The following is a 17,337-nucleotide window of genomic DNA, read 5'->3' as shown; positions in this document are numbered from 1 at the left end:
GAAAACGAGTTCCAGCGAGAACTATCGATCACTGCAATTCAAATGATACATGTATGTGTCGGTAATGATAATTCGACTGTTGAGATAATTAACTGCACCGAGCTGTTCAATAACATTCTTGTATCGATAACGTAATTTCGTTTTAAATATTTCCATGTATCGTTGATAATATTTATGCAAACAGATTTAAGGTACAGATAATTTAAACACAGAAAATGTATCTTCAAGTTTCATTTTTTAAATCTTTCAATCCCCTGTTGAATATAATCGTTTGTGTAAACTGTTTTCTTGAAATATTGTTACCAAATCGAGATAAAAATGATAAGTGATAATTCGTGAATGATCCTATCATCGCGCTCTCTGGATTTGAAAGTACACAGCGCTCGAGAAAGAAAAGAGGTGGTTGGTCTACAATTGGTAGCATTCACGGTAGATCGGGGGACATCGGTATACAGTGGTGACATTCTTAACGTAAGGTTAGGGGAGCTTTGTGTTGGGTGAGCGTTGAAAGTATGTGGCCGCATTTTTTCTAATGAAAGTTTCTTTATACGGCTCGCACGTCTGTTCAGTTATGCTTTTTGTGCTGACGTGGTCGTTTATAATTCTGTCAGATTTGAGCGAGGTCGTCGATTTAATTAACCTGTCATTTAAATAATTCATGTGTCATATGTTTTGGAAAAAAACTCTATATAAAGCAGTGTGCTTCCGAACATTGAGTGTTATTTATAAGGAATATAGTTTGACAGGATGGCCAAGGCAATCAAAGAAGTGTGTGCAGCTGCACGTAGATTCACATCCACAGTGAGAGGTTTTGGTACTGCACAAGCAGCTCCTTTGCAAGAAGCTGCTCTGGAAGAGCGTTGCATCCTTGTTGATGAGTTAGACAAGCCTATTGGTGAAGCTACCAAACGAGACTGTCATACTGTTAATGCTGATGGACAAGTTCCACTTCACAGAGCATTCAGTGTTTTCCTTTTCAATAATAAAGGAGAATTGTTGCTTCAACAGCGTTCCGCTACTAAGGTACAAATTAGTTTTGTGCGGAAGAATCTTTCTTGCGTCAGTGTTGTAAATTGTGTTGATTGATAGAATACGATTTTTCTTTTTATAGGTAACATTTCCAAACCATTATACGAACACATGTTGTAGTCATCCATTAGCTGAAATTCCTGGTGAAAGTGAGGAACTTGATGCATTGGGAATCCGTAGGGCAGCGAGAAGAAGACTTGGATATGAATTAGGAATTCCGTCTGAGCAAGTTTTGCCATCTGACTTTTTGTACTTAACAAGAATTCACTATCATGCAGTGAATGGTTATTGGGGAGAACATGAAATAGATTATGTGTTGTTCTTGCAAAAAGATAATATTACCTTAAATCCAAATTCTGATGAAGTGAGTGATCTGCATTGGGTATCGAGATCTGAAATTGACCAGTTTGTAAAAAATCTTAAATCACCTTTAACTCCATGGTTTAATTTGATTTTAAAACATAATTTACCTCTTTGGTGGGATAATCTTCATGCATTAGAAAAGATGCAAAATCATAACAGTATACAAAGATTTTTGTAAAATTTCTAATTAAAAATTTTCAAGTTTTTAAAAATAAAAAATGGGATTAAATGTGAATAATGTTTTTCGAAATCTACAAATAATTATGATGTTATAAATAGTATTCGTTTTGTTTTTAATTAAAGTGCTAAGTACAATAAAAAAGTATCAATGCAATGCTATACTAATGTATATGGTGTATAGTTTGGAAAAACATTATAGTTGATTATTGTTCAAGTATTTAAGTGAGTATGTTGGAACAGTAGGAATAAATTTTCTTCATATAATTTCATAGGCATTACCAGTTTTTCCAGATAAGATAAACTACAACTTAAAAACATACGATGTAACATAATTGTGAATAATCAATTTGGGGCTATTTATACTTCTGTAAATCTTGTGAATATTATTTTGTCACATAAAACATAGTTTTTTTACTACAAAATAAAATGACTTTTATATAAAATATTTTTGTACAACCTTATGTGATGCCACGTCTTCTGGAAAACCATATGATCATACAAAAATATAAAAAATTATTATTTGTATCCGTTTCGTTATAGTTCTTAGTAAAAATCTCTTTGGTTTGCTTTCATATCGGTTATTTTCAACGTATTTGTAGTTTTGAAATTAAAATCTGTTTATTTCTTATAAATATGTATCTATACAATGTATAGTAGATAACAAACAAGTTTAAAGGAATGCACAAAATTGAGAATTTGTTATTCAAATTGAAACAATAAATAATATTATAAAACATTCTTATGCAAATTGTTAATTTTCCTTTACGAACTTTAACATCTAAGATAACTATTAATTTCTGACGTGTTCAGTTTGTTCAGTTTAAAACTTTTAAAAAATTTTAGAATTACCGTTTCGTAGTCTTTCAAAGATACGTGTAAAATGTTAATTTTGAGAAGTTCCTTTAAAACTTCCATTATTGCGATATCTATTCGGGAAGTTGATAACATATCAAAATGAAGTTTAAAAAATATCAACTGCGATTTATTTTAACCAGAAATCTTTTTTAATCATTTTGTTCCATGATTATATTCTACTTTTTCTCGATTTATAAATTCCTTTTCATAAAAAGATTTTAATAATTGTTGTAAATTTTAATTTCATAAAAACATTAGGAACTGCTGTGAACAGTTTTGATTCTCTAATATTTGATAATTTGTTAAAATATGCAGAGATTCTCGTTAAAGAAATACATGACACTTCATCATTGGGTGTCATTCGGTCAATTCATTCTCTTTTATCACATTTATATGTACAGGATGTTCGACGACAAGTTTCAGAAATTTTAAGGACAATTCTATACGCTAAAATAAAATGAGAATTAAAAATTACGCAAATGCGTTTGAAGCTTCGTACTAGAGTTATTAATTGCTAAGAAATCGTTTAAAATTCGCGTGAAACGTGTCTGACTTGGAACTTATTCTACTGCCAACATGTACTAGTTAAGCCAGACATAGCGGTCAGTAGAATAAGTTCCGATTCAGATATATTTTACGCATATTTTAGGCTAAGCGCTTTCTCACCTATTAATAACTTGATCACGATGCCTGAAACGTACTTTCGTCTTATTTTAGCATGTAGAATCACCTCTTAAAATTTCTAACACTTATCGTCAAACACCCTGTATATGTCCAATAAGTGAGAAAGGGAGAAAGTAAAAACTGAAATAGGAGATAAAAAATTGGGTATATAAAAGGATAAAAATTGGGAAGAATCGTGTGTTTTCGCTGCAATCGCAGCCTTATCATTAATTCGATAAAATTACCGATTTTATTAAGAAATCATCTAGTCTAGCATTCAGATTCTCAACTACCTGCATCTTCACAAAACAAAAATATTTAATCTATTTTAAATACAAAAAATGAAGCATTGATCAAGTGCTTTGGCATTAAAATTTGAAAAAATTGAAAAAGTGGAGTTAACCATTTTGGCCTGTGAACAGCTCAATTGTACAAGTACGGAAGACAGCGTGTAAGACGAGACCTAGTTGAAACACGTACCCCCGCTGATTGCCGCAATTACTAGCGTATTTTCCCTACCCTTTCGTGTGGTCCATTCATGACATGCTTCCCCGTGGGTGGACTATATAAGCGTGTTTATTTCCGCTTCTCATTCTTCATGTATCCCAAAGAAGCTGTCCGATAAACATCGTGCATAATGTTCTGACGTTACGTTACTGCGAATCGTGTCTGAAAAGTGGCAAGAACAAGTGTCCTTTCATATTTTCTGTCTCTCTTCATTCTTTCCGATCTATTATTTTTTGGAAGCATCTTTCCTATTCAAGTTTCGTTGTGATCTTTCGACCCTACTTAGTTTGTGAAACATGCGTCGGTTCTGTCTCGTTTGGATAAGTACATACGCGTTATCTTTGATGTTGTGCATCGATTATGCTGCTGGTCTATACGAAACGGCACCGCATATTATTGTGTTCGTCGCCGATGATTTGGTAAGATTGTAATTTGGTTGATAAGATTCCGTAAGAATACGGAAATTTCGTAATTCTTTGGCTATCTTTCTTTGAGTGATGTATTACTCAAAGCATCTAGAATATATTAACGTATTGTTAAGATTATCATATTCAGATAATGGATATAATAATACCTTTATACATAATAATCTAATGAGTTATAATTTATTGCTTAATTTACTAATTAAATTAAAATGGTTTTTACCAGAAATCGACCTGTAACTCTGAATTAGTTTGTACAGTGAAAGGACTCTCGATTGTAAAATATGTTACTGAAAGCTTTCTTTATCTGATTCATGTATTTGGGAACCGAATGAGCGACCGAAATATGAACATGTGTGAACGACATCTTCGGTTATCAATTCGACAAAATTATCGAATCGGTACAAAAATCAATCTGAAATTTATTTCAATCAGTTAAAAAGTGATTTAATTATATCTTAATATTCACTTGACAGATTAATGTCTGGACTAAGGAATTACTCCTTAATTCGTGGATTGATCACAAATTTTGCGTACCACTTCAATGCATACATACATCGTCATTGCCTATAACAAAATTAGTTAAAAATTTTATTTCTCCCTCATATTTTAAGAAAAAGATACGAAGCAATACTTAATCTTCAATGTCTATTTCTGTAAAAAAAAAAATACAAAAGATGCCTAAAAAAAGAAGTTCTACAATAGACGACTCTTTAAAAATAATCCAACCGTAAAAACCGTGTAATCGTTCGTGCATCACATATGCCTACCTACTTTACTTAATTCGTTACGATTAATCCGCAGTACGAAAGCGTTTTGAATTAAAATTGTCCTCAGTTAAGGCAATTATCTTAGCTCGAAAATTATCCACGCCCCCGCGGCTAACAAGGATGCAAAACGTGCTGTGTGACTCATCGTAGCCGCGAAACGAAAACCTCCCCCTTCGCGAACCTGTCCTATCAATTACCGCATTATGCGTAGTCACATTTTATTACATAATCGTGCATACGCGAATGAGCGTAATTCGCGCGGAAAAGAGAATGCTCCAGCATTCTCAAGACCCAGAAAATGAAATTGATGTCTGCCGATAAGAGAAAGGAAACTGTGATGTCCCACAGGGGTGGAACGACGTTGGTTTTCACGGATCGAATCAGATATCAACGCCAAATATCGATGCTCTCGGTTACAATGGTATCATATTGAACAGACATTATGTATTACCTTCGAGTACACCCTCAAGAACAGCTTTCTTCACTGGACTCTATCCTATACGCATTGGTAAGTGGATGTATGAACGATTGGTTTCATTTTTAAGAAGTTATGCATAAGATCATGTATCTCTACTTATGGTAATAACATAAAATATTAAGTGTTCATTGCATTATTTTACTTTTACATGATGAAAAATGCAATGATCGATATAGGGATGCAAGGGGATGGAATTCGTGGCGGCGAGCCACGTGGACTTCCACTGCACATAAAGATTTTACCAGAATATTTACGAGGGCTGGGGTATACTACAAAATTAGTTGGAAAGTGGCACATGGGATACCATACTTCTCAGCACACACCATTGCACAGAGGCTTCGATTCTTTCCTCGGCTTCTACAATAGCCACATTAGTTACTACGACTATAGATATTCTAATCAGGTAAGATATACTCCACATATAATGACATTCCATATGTAATGACATTCGACGCCAATTCCATTCAATTTTATCTCTTTCTTCTAAGAATATGAGCGGATACGACATGCACCGCGGAGACGACCCAGCTCATGGAATTAACCGCGAATATGCAACAGATCTGTTCACCGAAGAAGCGATTAAGATCATCGAGAACCACGAACTTCCTAGACCTCTTTACCTCCAAATATCCCATCTCGCGGTTCATGCACCTCTGGAGCAGCCCGTGGACGAGTACAACGACAGGGAATTTATGCACATTCGCGAACCGAATCGTCGAAAATATGCCAGTACGTGATTATGAGCGCGATGCTGTCAGAAGTTTTCTCCAAATTCGTAAACGAATTAACTTGCTGTTTATTTTTTATTAGGAATGGTGTCGCGATTGGACAATTCGGTAGGACGTATTTTTCATGCGTTAGGTGACAAAGGGATGCTCAGGGACACTGTTATTCTATTTCTCACTGATAATGGAGCAGCGTCTATCGGGAGATACAGAAACTGGGGTTCTAACTACCCTTTGAGAGGGGTAAGATCATGACTTACAATTGAATTCAGGACTGAATTTAAGGCTTTGTGAAGCCCGATAAAATATTCTGTAGTTTTTGAGAGGATTTTATAAAGGATAACTAATTTCAATCCTTAGGTCAATGTAAATTTTAAAGCTCCACAGTAAATGTCACGTTTGAAACAAAAATTATTAATATATAATTATAAAGCAGCATCTACATTACATATTATATAACAAAGTTATATAACTTTGCTACATAACATGTAGTGTAGACCCAGCTTAAGGTTCAATTTTAATCATTTATTTCAATTTTCAGAGCCACTTTTCTGTTCAATTGCTTCCAATTGAAAACGAATTTCTAACGAAAGAGAATGAATTTGTTTCTATATCAAACTCGATACAATTACAGCGCTATAGTCTTCTAATTTTGCAGTTCTTTGTTGCATTTGATTGCAGACCAAGTACACTCTCTATGAAGGCGGCGTGAGAGGTGTCGCAGCATTGTGGTCGCCGCGGTTGCTAAAATCTGCCCGAGTTTCTAACCAATTGGTACACATAACAGACTGGCTGCCCACTTTGTACTCAGTCGCTGGTGGAGATCTGAAGGATCTAGGGGAGATCGATGGCATCAATCAATGGCGTGTCCTCAGCAAAGGCCATGGAAGCAGCAGGGACAAACTGCTGTTGAATATCGATGAACTTTCGAAAACCGAAGGAGCGATATACAGTCGATTTAAATTATTACGAGGTAATTGTTTCAATGTTTCATTCAATATTATTCAGTATCTTTTCACCCATGAAAATGTCTTTTTACTCTGAAACTAATAAAATTTACTTGTTTCTTTAACAAGCACTACGTACATGTTTCGAAAAATTGACACTAACTTCTTGAAACACCTTGTATATAAATACAACAAGATTGAGGACAGACGAAATTGCTTTTAATGCTTCGTTTCAGGGTTATTAATTGTCGAGAAAATACTTAAAATGCGCGTGAAATGTGTCTGATTTGGAGCTTATTCTACTCACTTCGCTATGTCTGACTTGTGACTTATTCTACTTACTTTTCTTTGCCTGCTTCTGGACTTATTCTACTGACTTTTCTATGTTTACCTCTAGGCTTATACATATGTAGTACTGAGTTTGCATAGTATGACTCGGGACTTATTCTACTTACTGCGCTGCGTCTGTGCGGCGAATGCACGTCAGCAATAAAATAAGTCCCTAGTCAGACACATTCCACACGCATTTTAGGCATTTTCTCAGTAATTAATAACTCTGAAACGAAGCTTTAAACGCAATTTCGTTTATCCTCATCTTGATGGTATCTGACATCTGTCCTCGAACACATTGTATGCAACATATGAAAATTTCTATATGATGCTTTGGTACCAAATAATTTTTGCTCGACAAATTTTTCTGTTATTCTTATAATTCCTAAGATAATTAAGGTGATAATTGTTACTAGGACACCTTGGACATGCCTCATCGTGTGACCTTTATTTTATTTCGCTTCTTCAGGTTCCGTCGACAATGGTTATTATGACGGATACTACGGCGATTCAGGCAGAACCATAGAGATTCCACCGTACACGGATAACGTTTTGAAAAGCTCTGTGTCCGAGAGCATTACCTATCATTTAGGTGGACCAGTGACGCAACCGAGTACCATAATGCAATTAAGACGAGAAGCGACTGTCCAGTGTCGACCGAATATGACATATTTCAACAGACAAGTGTTCACCACTTGTAATGTCACAGAATGTATATTCGATATAGTTAACGATCCATGTGAGACGAAGAACATTGCCGAGGCATATCCTAGAGTAAGTCATTTAAAAATATTTTTGTCTCCTAGGGTAAAGGTAAAAATTATTTATTGCAAATATTAATATAGTACAGAAGATTCGACAACAGGTGTCAGAAATTATAGAGGGTGATTCTACATGACAATATAGACAAATCAGACTGCGCTCCATTGAACTTTTATCTTTCGAATGAATCTTTCTTCAATTCAAAAGCTTCTCATGTAAGGACGAAATGTTCTCTGCCATATTCTAGTCTACCCCCTTAACGCAAATTTTAAATGTTTTCAGATTGATGCTAAAATTAATATCCATTTTATGCATTTCTGTGCAATGCTGCATTTCTAAAGTATAACTATATTTTCTCATAAATAAACTACTGTAGTTTGTACAAAAATTCAGGGATTTATATCCTGGGTTATTGCTGACAATTCTGACAATTTTTATTATCAATGAAGAGTTATAGAATCACTGACACAAATGTGTTATTATTTAATGTATTATGTCATGCAATGCCGAAAATTTGTGCCATAGAGTTTATATATCATGCTACATATTTGACCCAATATAGGCAATCCGATATATCAGTGCCAGTTAATGCACACAGGCTACGTAAATGTTTAAATTTCAGATTGCGCGAGATTTAGACCTTTATCTGGAAAGTTACGGCCGCATTTTGGTGAGGCAACTCAAATTGCCTGTCGATTGGCTGGCTGATCCGAGGCGAAGGAACAACACTTGGGAACCGTGGATGAACTCAGGGGCTACGGTACACGTTCCCAACACCGCGGCAGTATTTGGCAATTTAGTCTATTGCATTCACATGTCCATCATTTTCGTATCAATGTTGATGAATATGTTGAATTTTCGCTTGGTTGTGTAACGTTTACTCGGATTACAGACAATTACACGCTGTATATACAGCGAAAACTGCTCCGATTAACAACAATCGGGGTGAGAAATTCGTTTAAGAAGCAGGATGGGAACCCGAGCAACGTTGTATTCACGATTATAAATTGCATAATTAAGAGCGTGAATGGTGGAAGACGTCATTCTGTCGTTCTCCAGAACGAAAATCTTGGTAACGCAATTGTTTCCCAGATATTTTTCATAACGACAGAATAAATGTGACATTCTTATTATAGTTAGAAGGTATTGCTCGCGAAAGATGTTCTCGATATTTCTTAATCGTGTTATTTAAGTTTAAGTTGTGAAATACGAATATATGGTTCGGCCAACTGAAAAATTATGACGATAAATGCGATTACCGAGGTGCAAATTGAAATAAACGAGTTCATATCCACGCCGTAATTAACGACTTCACTGACCTTGCTACATAATTCAAACGAATAAGCAATTTAGGTGTTTTCCAGGAAAGTCTTTTAACCAAGAATAGTCATATTACCTGTCGTAGCCTAAGATACAGAGGTATTTAGTTTAATCAATTCGATAGTGGCGACGTAAATAAATAATATAGCAAAGGAACGAATTTTCATCGTTTACTATATCTATCTTCTATTGTTAAAATATGGAAATTTCCTTGAGTTCTTTGATAATATTCTATATTTAAATGTGTGGACCTTGTTCATGCTTTTTTAAATTAAGTATTAATTCGATTTTACAATTTTGTTTGATTCTATTATCACTGAGAACACTCTATCAATCAATGATGTTGCCAATGACTTTGGTAGCGTTTTCTAAGTAGTTCTCTTTAAAATTTCAAAATAGTTAATAGAATACTTTTAAATAAAAATTGCAAAACGAGAAAATCGTTCCTTAGATATTACTTAAAGAAATGTTAATATATTGAAATATAGCATAGTGATAGGTACTAATCTTATCGTTCCGCGGGGCCGGGAATTCGAATATCTTTAAAAATTACAAGAATACTCAAAAAAATTATCTCGATAAAGATACCGTGACTGAAGTCAAGGGATTTAATTAAAGAATACTGCAGAGATATCGTATCTAATGAATTTTTGTATTGTCGTATATTTATTGTAAGTGTAATATCATTTTTATCCATTTTTTTAACTCCATTTTTTTGAGGTAACTGTTTATTTAAAAAATGAGTTTCACCTTTTAAAACCGATAATATACACGAATAATGGCGATGAGTCATGTACATACATAGCTATTCTCTATAATTTTGTTTCCGCATAAAAACTTGTAAATTTTCATGTAAAATGAATACACACACCGACAGTTCTACCTTTAATTATCTGTGTACTTTCTTTTGAATCTATTTCGAAGGCATACCTATTTAATTCTTCTCTTCCACTTGTAGTAAAATTTCAGCAAATAAGTATATACATATTAAATATTGTCATTGTCAGTTGTTTAAAGGAAATCTGTGATTGTAAAGCAAAATGACCCAAGTAACATGTTTTTGTTATCGAAATATTAGCATTTAAAGTTTTCAAGTTCAATACCATCTCATGGACTATTGTTTCTTTGAACTCTTATTTTTAAATGACAAGAAACCCTTTCACCAAATATAAATTCTATATTCTAGATCTCAATTAAGGCTTAACTCGAATTTTTTGAAAATGTGCTGGCAATTATGGAAATCCTTTAAGTAAAAAATCTGAAACAGTTGAATTTATAGCTTATTTGCTATTTCATTGATACAAATTACAATTTTTGAAAAGTTTTTACTTATACCACTTTCGTAATTAAGTATTTGCGCATATATTCCTATCTACCATAGATACAGCTATGCAATTTTCATTGTCGAACGACTACCTAGGCGCTAGCTGATGCAGTCAGACAATGTATACCATCCTAGTTTTCACCGATGGTATTATAAAGTCAGTAAGGTATAGGTGCTCGAAGCAGTAGGGATCCTGACGCTAAACGGTTGTTATCGGATCAGAGTATCTTATCACCTTGTCCAAACTATCGTCACGTGTAGTCGCAGATTTCTATTGCATTAAGGTTTTTTGTGACTGTTTTTTGCACGCATTCAACTCTAGTGGCAAGTGTTTGAGCATTTCGCAGGATACAATTTGAGAAGCGAATAAGTGATTGGTGACGTTCTTTTCCTCCGAAAATGAAGGAAGTTCGATTGAAATAATTGTTAAAATCAAGAAATATGTCGGCTACGGCGAAAAGTGTCTTGCTTCTCATAGCATCCCTAGCTCTTCTCTTTGGAGGTCTGTATTTGACACTGACCCATAGACGCGATTCTGAGCAAACGTTGAGAGTTCAACGGCCAAATATAGTTGTCATTATTGCGGATGATCTCGTAAGATTTATTTTATTTTGGTTTTTGTTTTTTAATAATAGTAATACTAATAACTAGAGATACAATGGTGAATCATGTAAGGGACAATTTTTCAAGTAAAATTTGTAAGTTTTCGAGTATTAGAACTATGTTGAATTATTCTATAAATAATGTTAGCTTTTAGTCTTCTTTAGTAACAACAGAAGCACTCATTTAAATCGATGCACGTAATTCTCAATCATTGTTGAATTAGAATAAATTCAACTTGACATGATTTGTTCCAAGCCTTGTTCCTTATTCCTTATACACACATACTTTGTATCTCTTTATACTCTACTATCTGAACAGTTTTCCCATGTTTATTACTCTATACAACTACTTTTACTACAAATCCAAGTACACAAACATACAAAATGTAGGAATCGTTGTTGTATAATTTTTAAATTATTCACATAAAATATTTACTTTTAAACATATCAACTAAACTGTAGACTTTTATGCAAATGCATGCTTCCATAAATACAGAAAGCAAACTAAATTTAAATAAAAACTTGTTTTACCTTTCAAAATACTATAACTTATACTTTGTTTTTTATATTTGCTATATTCTTGCATATTATGTATGAAAAATTTCCATAAAATGCATAAAGATCTGTAGTCTAATAACAATTTTAATTTTATACTTTACTTGTCATATTGCTCATTTACTGTAAGAATTAAAACAGCAAATTTTCGAGTATACAACAAATTTTTTGAAAAGATATTTTTACTATAAAAAGAATGGTTTTCACATCAAACGGTGGTCCTTTGTTACTTTTCAAAAAATTAAGATTTTTTAGTTGTACCATTGTTGCAGCAAATGGGCAATATGAGTATTACTGACCTAATTTAAGACATTTCCCAACTCTATAAGACACTGAAAGGCTACGTAGCTTCTACTCGTACCATCAGCTTTTACCGTTTATCTTTTCATCAACATCTATAATTTGCAATATGAGTCGGTACAGTCATAGTATCTCATTGCAAAACGAAGTTACCACGTGTATATTAGGTTTTACATAACGTACAAAGATGATCATCGACCGCTTCAAAGTTAACAATCACTGAATGCATCAAATTTTTCATCAAGGGCTGGAACGACGTAAGCTTTCACGGTGCCAATCAAATACCCACGCCAAATATAGACGCTCTCGCTTACCACGGCGTGATATTGCAGCGGCATTACGTTTTACCGATATGTACACCATCAAGGACAGCTTTTCTTACTGGTCGTTATCCTATTCGAACAGGTACTCTCTTTTAATGCGATTTATGCTGTCGATACTTGCCCTGGCATGCATGTTGATCCTGTTGTGTTCTTTACGAACGCTCTAACAATGATCAGACCACTGATTAGCCTCTAAGTAGTGATTGCAACTGAAACTTTAGATGGACCTTGAATCTTGAATTTCAACAGATCTTGAGTCTTGAAAGTCTTTGGAAGTTTAGTGTCCTGAAGGTCATGGTAGTTTTAAAATTGTTGAGAGATTCAACAGGTCTTGAGAGCTGAATAATAATTAAATATCTTAAAAGTATTTCCAGTAGATATTTTTATCCAAGAAGTACTATTAACATAAAGTAGTGAAAAAAGTTTGACACATTCGAGTCATTTCAAGACTTTCAAGAGTTTTAGGCTTCGAATTATATTTGAAGTGATTCGAATCGTTTCAAAATTAAAATTTGAGCTTCTATCACCTGGGCTTGGCAGAGGTCCAGGTCGAGGATTTTGTTATTTAAGAAATAGTAAAATTTTTGATAACTGAGCTTCTACCAGTGCAGCTTAGTTGGTAATTATAATACTCGTTACTTTATTTATCGATATTAATCTATGGTAATATATTTTCTGGTTATCGCATGTAAATTCTATACGAATCAACTTCTTAAAATATTTATCGTGTAATTATTTGACGAGCAGTTCAATGTGCAGTATGCAATAGATATGTTAAGCATGCTGACAAGAAGACAGAATATTTTTGTTAAATTAGTTGTAAATATTAAAGTAATGAAACAAGTTTATGTACATAAATTAGTATAAATTACCTAAACTATTGTTGCAACGTGTTTATGCAATGACAATCCTTGTCTACTTCGTTGAATAGTTCTGACCAAAATTATACACATTATAGATTCGATTGTTTTCAAGTATTAACAAAATACAATTATCAAGATATTAAGAAAATTAGGGTACTAGTATCTTTAAGTAGCAATATCGCGTAACATGAAAAGCTAAAGTCTTTAATCAGTGGTTCTTCAACCTCCTTACTGTAATATTTTAAATATTTTGAATGATTCCAAACAGAATATAACTAAAAAAAACCTGAACAGTATTGAATGAAATTTATTCATAATTTTGATATCTATGTATGCTCTAATAAGAACCTGTTACATTCTTGTTAACACCTTGTACATTCTATGATTTCAGGTATGCAAGGCTATCCACTGAAAGCAGGTGAGCCACGTGCAATACCTCTGAACAATACTCTTCTACCAGAATATCTACAAAAATTGGGATACGCCACACACCTCGTAGGAAAGTGGCACGTCGGGTACTACAGTGATTATCACACACCATCTCACCGCGGTTTTGATACCTTCTTTGGATACTACAATGGCTACGTTACGTACTTCAATCACACTGTTCAACAGAACGTGCGTATTACTTCTAACAAAGAATCCCTCTAACAATAAGATGACTCGAGGTCGAACTATTTTTAACGCTAGAACGTCGTAAAAAAATGAAGCTCAGTTACTATTTACTGTAGAAATCCTCTTATCTCATATCCTACCGCGAGCATTAGAAGCATAGAAACCTATTTACAAGCAACATGCATCAAAACTTTTACGCCAAGATAAGATCGAAAATTTGACGGTTCACGGATCGTAAATAGCAATAACGATTTCGTTACGACATGGAGAATGATGAATGTTCAGCATCAGTGGCTCTTACAACACCTAAAGAAGAGCGTGTCGTATATTTTAGTGTAACGATTATCTGCTTACAGAATCACACTGGGCACGATTTACACGACGACGTTGCTGGTAAACTGTCGGTGGGATACAGTCACAAATACCTCACCGATCTTATAACGGACAAAGCTGAAAATATAATCGCAAATCACAACCGTATGAAGCCTCTTTATCTTCAATTGGCTCACGTCGCTGTTCACTCCAGCGACTCTGAGGATGTGATGGAAGTTCGGGACATGAAGGAGGTGAATTCCACGTTAGGTTACATACAGGACTTCAACAGGAGAAAATTTGCAGGTGCAGAATACAAACAATTGAATCACATTACTATTATCAGACACTTTGGTTACATATATACACTCTGATACTCTAAAGCTTTTTATAAGACGCAATGTTTTGCTTGCAGGTGTGCTCACTGCTTTGGACGAATCTGTCGGTAGAGTGGTGGAGGCGTTGAGGAAAGCAAAGATGTTGGAGAATTCGATTATTGTTTTCATGTCCGACAACGGTGCACAGACTACAGGAATGCTGGCGAACTATGGGTCTAACTACCCACTGCGAGGGGTAATCAAATTTTATGTCAAATAATTTTTGTGCACAGAGTAGTATTCTATTTAATTAGCTGTCCTTAATTGTAAATTATTTAGAAAATAGAATAGAATAATAGAATATTCTTGAGACCATCCATCCATGCCTGCGAGGTTCTTCTTGTGAGTAAAATGTTGCACTTACAAAGTGCAATTGAGGCATTAAGGGTAGTAAAGGTGAATTCAACAAATTTGAATTTCGATAAAAATCCTTTTTTATTCCTCTCCTCTAAGAGCGAATAAAATAGAAAGTATTTCTGAAATTGTTGAGATCACTCTTACAACACTTAACGTCTCAATTCAGGACAACGAAATGAGTGCCCATCACTGGCCAAAGTTGATAAAATTATTTTAAAATTTTTTTATGAAAACTTCGTAAATGTAAATTATTATTTAATTATCGCTAATATTCTTAAAGTAGTCAGTCCTATTCTTCACTGAAATTGACATTTTCAAAACTTCTGACATTTATGAATACCTTTTGTAATATTAATTTTCAGTTAAAATTTACGCTATTCGAAGGTGGAGTCCGCGGTGTAGCGTGCGTCTTTTCGCCGTTAATAAAAATGTCCTCCAGAATTTCTAATCAATTGTTTCACGTAACTGATTGGTTACCGACGTTCTACTCAGCCGCTGGGGGCAATTTAGAGGATTTGGAAGAAAATCTCGACGGCATCGATCAATGGTCGACCATCCGTTCTAAGAGAAAGACCAAACGTACAACAGTGTTGCTGAACATCGACGAAGTTGCCAATACTTCGGGGATTTTAGAAGGAAATTATAAGCTAATCAAGGGTATATATAATTTTTAATTTGTCATTAAAGAGTATAGGATAGGTGTCCCTCTTTCTGTGCCTTTAGATTAGAATTAATTATGAAAAAGGGACTTTTATTAAAAGTATAATACTTTTTTTAATCTTACACGTTAATAAGTAGGTAAATTTAAATAAAAAAAATAATTCCTCAGTTTATAATTAAAAGTTCTTGGCCAGCAAAAAATTTGTATTAAAGAAGTTTAAAATCTATTATGTAGAAGGAATATAGTCCTCGATGAAACATCATCTTATTCAGTTCATTGAATGTCTAACTTTTTTTAGAGGTTGAGTTTAATACGAATTTAAGACGGCTTAGGAATAAGTTCTCCAATTTCGCAGCTCCCTTAATTCTTACTTTAATATAGGAGCAAAGCTGGAGTATGGTGATTATTATGGCGATAGTGGTACGGACAAGTCCTATCCAGAGTACAATGCATCGAGTGTTTTGCAATCTCTTGCAAGCTCTGCCATCACTGAGATATCAAAACTTTCGCTAGATGCTCAGAAAATACATAGTCTTCGAGAACAAGCGAGGGTGATTTGCCAACAAATTACCAGTTACCCAAAATGTTTGGACAGATGTCTATTCGACGTTTACAGTGATCCTTGCGAGACCAATGATTTATCTTCTATATATCCAGAAGTACGTAAAACAGTAATATGCAAATATTTAAAAGATTTTTAAGAATCTAAAACAACAAAAATTGTAATTAAAAAATATTCAAACTTTGTGGCAGTTGTACAGATATAGCGTTGACAGTAGAAATTAACAGTGATCTTTTTCTTAATTCTTAATTTTATTAATATTAATTATCACTATTATTCTTTTCACAAAATTTGACTTTGTAAGTGAGTCCTAGGATGTTCTTCTCGCAAAGATCGAAAGTGAACAATTATTTTATTCACAGATCGTCGAAAATTTAAACAATATCATCGAGGAATACGATAAAGTACTGATGCATCAAACGAACGCACCAGTAGATCCAAAATCCTACCCTGAAAATTTCAATGGAACCTGGATGCCATGGATACAGTTGCCTAAGGACTACGATTTTATTCGCTTCACTTCTTAGTGGTTTACGACACGAAAGGAGACTGTAAATTAACTATTTATTTAATAACAAATCGACCACCAGAGATCGTATGTACTTTGCTTTAGAAAAATTTGGATCTCCGTAAGTATTTATTTATAAGGAAACAATTTATGTCAGAATATAAGCGAAAAGAAGAAAAAAGCGGTTCTCTTAATTTTTTTATTAGAACGTGGTCGACTCCAAAAGCGTTTAAGAAGCGATAAAAAGTTGATCACAGGGAGACTGACTCCCTTTTTCCTCCGCGACGTTATCATTTACAGATTATGCAGATGAGACGCCGTCGTTGCGGAATACGTTGACGACAATTTAATTGCACGATATTGATTTAATTAATCTATGTGTGAATACTCTTGATTTCCTGCATTTCAATATCGCAGGAAAAACAAAGATACCAATGGTGTAGCAGTATTAAAATATCATCGTGATTTGTATATACATACATGTACTTGTCTCGTAAAGCAAAACGACCTACGTCACAATTCAACAAATAGTACATAGAATTTATATTTGTAGAACGAATAAATGTATTAAAACCATTTTTTCGCTTAAAAATAAAGGTTGAGGAATCGTACCTTGCAACCACAGAA

The 17,337-nt window shown here is 34.1% G+C and overlaps 3 protein-coding genes across 9 annotated transcripts; all 3 read left to right on the top strand.

The window, feature by feature from the left end:
- Positions 1-219: 219 nt before the first annotated feature.
- On the top strand, positions 220-2,212 carry Idi (Isopentenyl-diphosphate delta isomerase). 6 transcript variants are annotated; one of them, XM_076377583.1, is made up of 3 exons: positions 220-497; positions 747-1,023; positions 1,112-2,212. In XM_076377583.1, exons 1-3 carry the CDS (start codon positions 340-342, stop codon positions 1,568-1,570), a joined length of 894 nt encoding a protein of 297 aa, XP_076233698.1. In that variant the 5' UTR covers positions 220-339; the 3' UTR covers positions 1,571-2,212. The 6 variants fall into 6 exon arrangements, with proteins under 6 accessions (XP_076233698.1, XP_076233699.1, XP_076233700.1 ...); XM_076377584.1 differs by having other exon boundaries at positions 222-471; positions 739-1,023; positions 1,112-2,211; XM_076377585.1 differs by having other exon boundaries at positions 222-476; positions 1,112-2,211.
- A 1,471-nt stretch (positions 2,213-3,683) lies between these two features.
- Positions 3,684-10,240, top strand: LOC143179317 (arylsulfatase B). Its single transcript, XM_076378490.1, has 8 exons — positions 3,684-4,016; positions 5,138-5,297; positions 5,444-5,670; positions 5,756-5,996; positions 6,078-6,235; positions 6,674-6,965; positions 7,739-8,043; positions 8,654-10,240. The coding sequence occupies exons 1-8, from the start codon at positions 3,894-3,896 to the stop codon at positions 8,903-8,905; spliced, it is 1,758 nt and encodes a 585-aa protein (XP_076234605.1). The 5' UTR covers positions 3,684-3,893; the 3' UTR covers positions 8,906-10,240.
- Positions 10,241-10,845: 605 nt separating this feature from the next.
- LOC143179291 (arylsulfatase B) lies at positions 10,846-17,337 on the top strand. 2 transcript variants are annotated; one of them, XR_013001946.1, is made up of 9 exons: positions 10,847-11,269; positions 12,378-12,537; positions 13,710-13,936; positions 14,290-14,551; positions 14,661-14,818; positions 15,342-15,636; positions 16,022-16,299; positions 16,565-16,831; positions 16,917-17,337. XR_013001946.1 is itself a non-coding variant. In XM_076378446.1 (8 exons), the coding sequence occupies exons 1-8, from the start codon at positions 11,117-11,119 to the stop codon at positions 16,727-16,729; spliced, it is 1,698 nt and encodes a 565-aa protein (XP_076234561.1). In that variant the 5' UTR covers positions 10,846-11,116; the 3' UTR covers positions 16,730-17,337. The 2 variants fall into 2 exon arrangements, 1 of the variants encoding a protein (XP_076234561.1); XM_076378446.1 differs by having other exon boundaries at positions 10,846-11,269; positions 16,565-17,337.

The sequence above is a fragment of the Calliopsis andreniformis genome, chromosome 5 (assembly GCF_051401765.1).
Source record: "Calliopsis andreniformis isolate RMS-2024a chromosome 5, iyCalAndr_principal, whole genome shotgun sequence".
Classification (NCBI taxonomy): Eukaryota; Metazoa; Arthropoda; class Insecta; order Hymenoptera; family Andrenidae; genus Calliopsis; species Calliopsis andreniformis.
The sequence above is the reverse complement of the archived record's forward strand: the minus strand, read 5'-3'. Positions and strand labels throughout refer to the sequence as shown.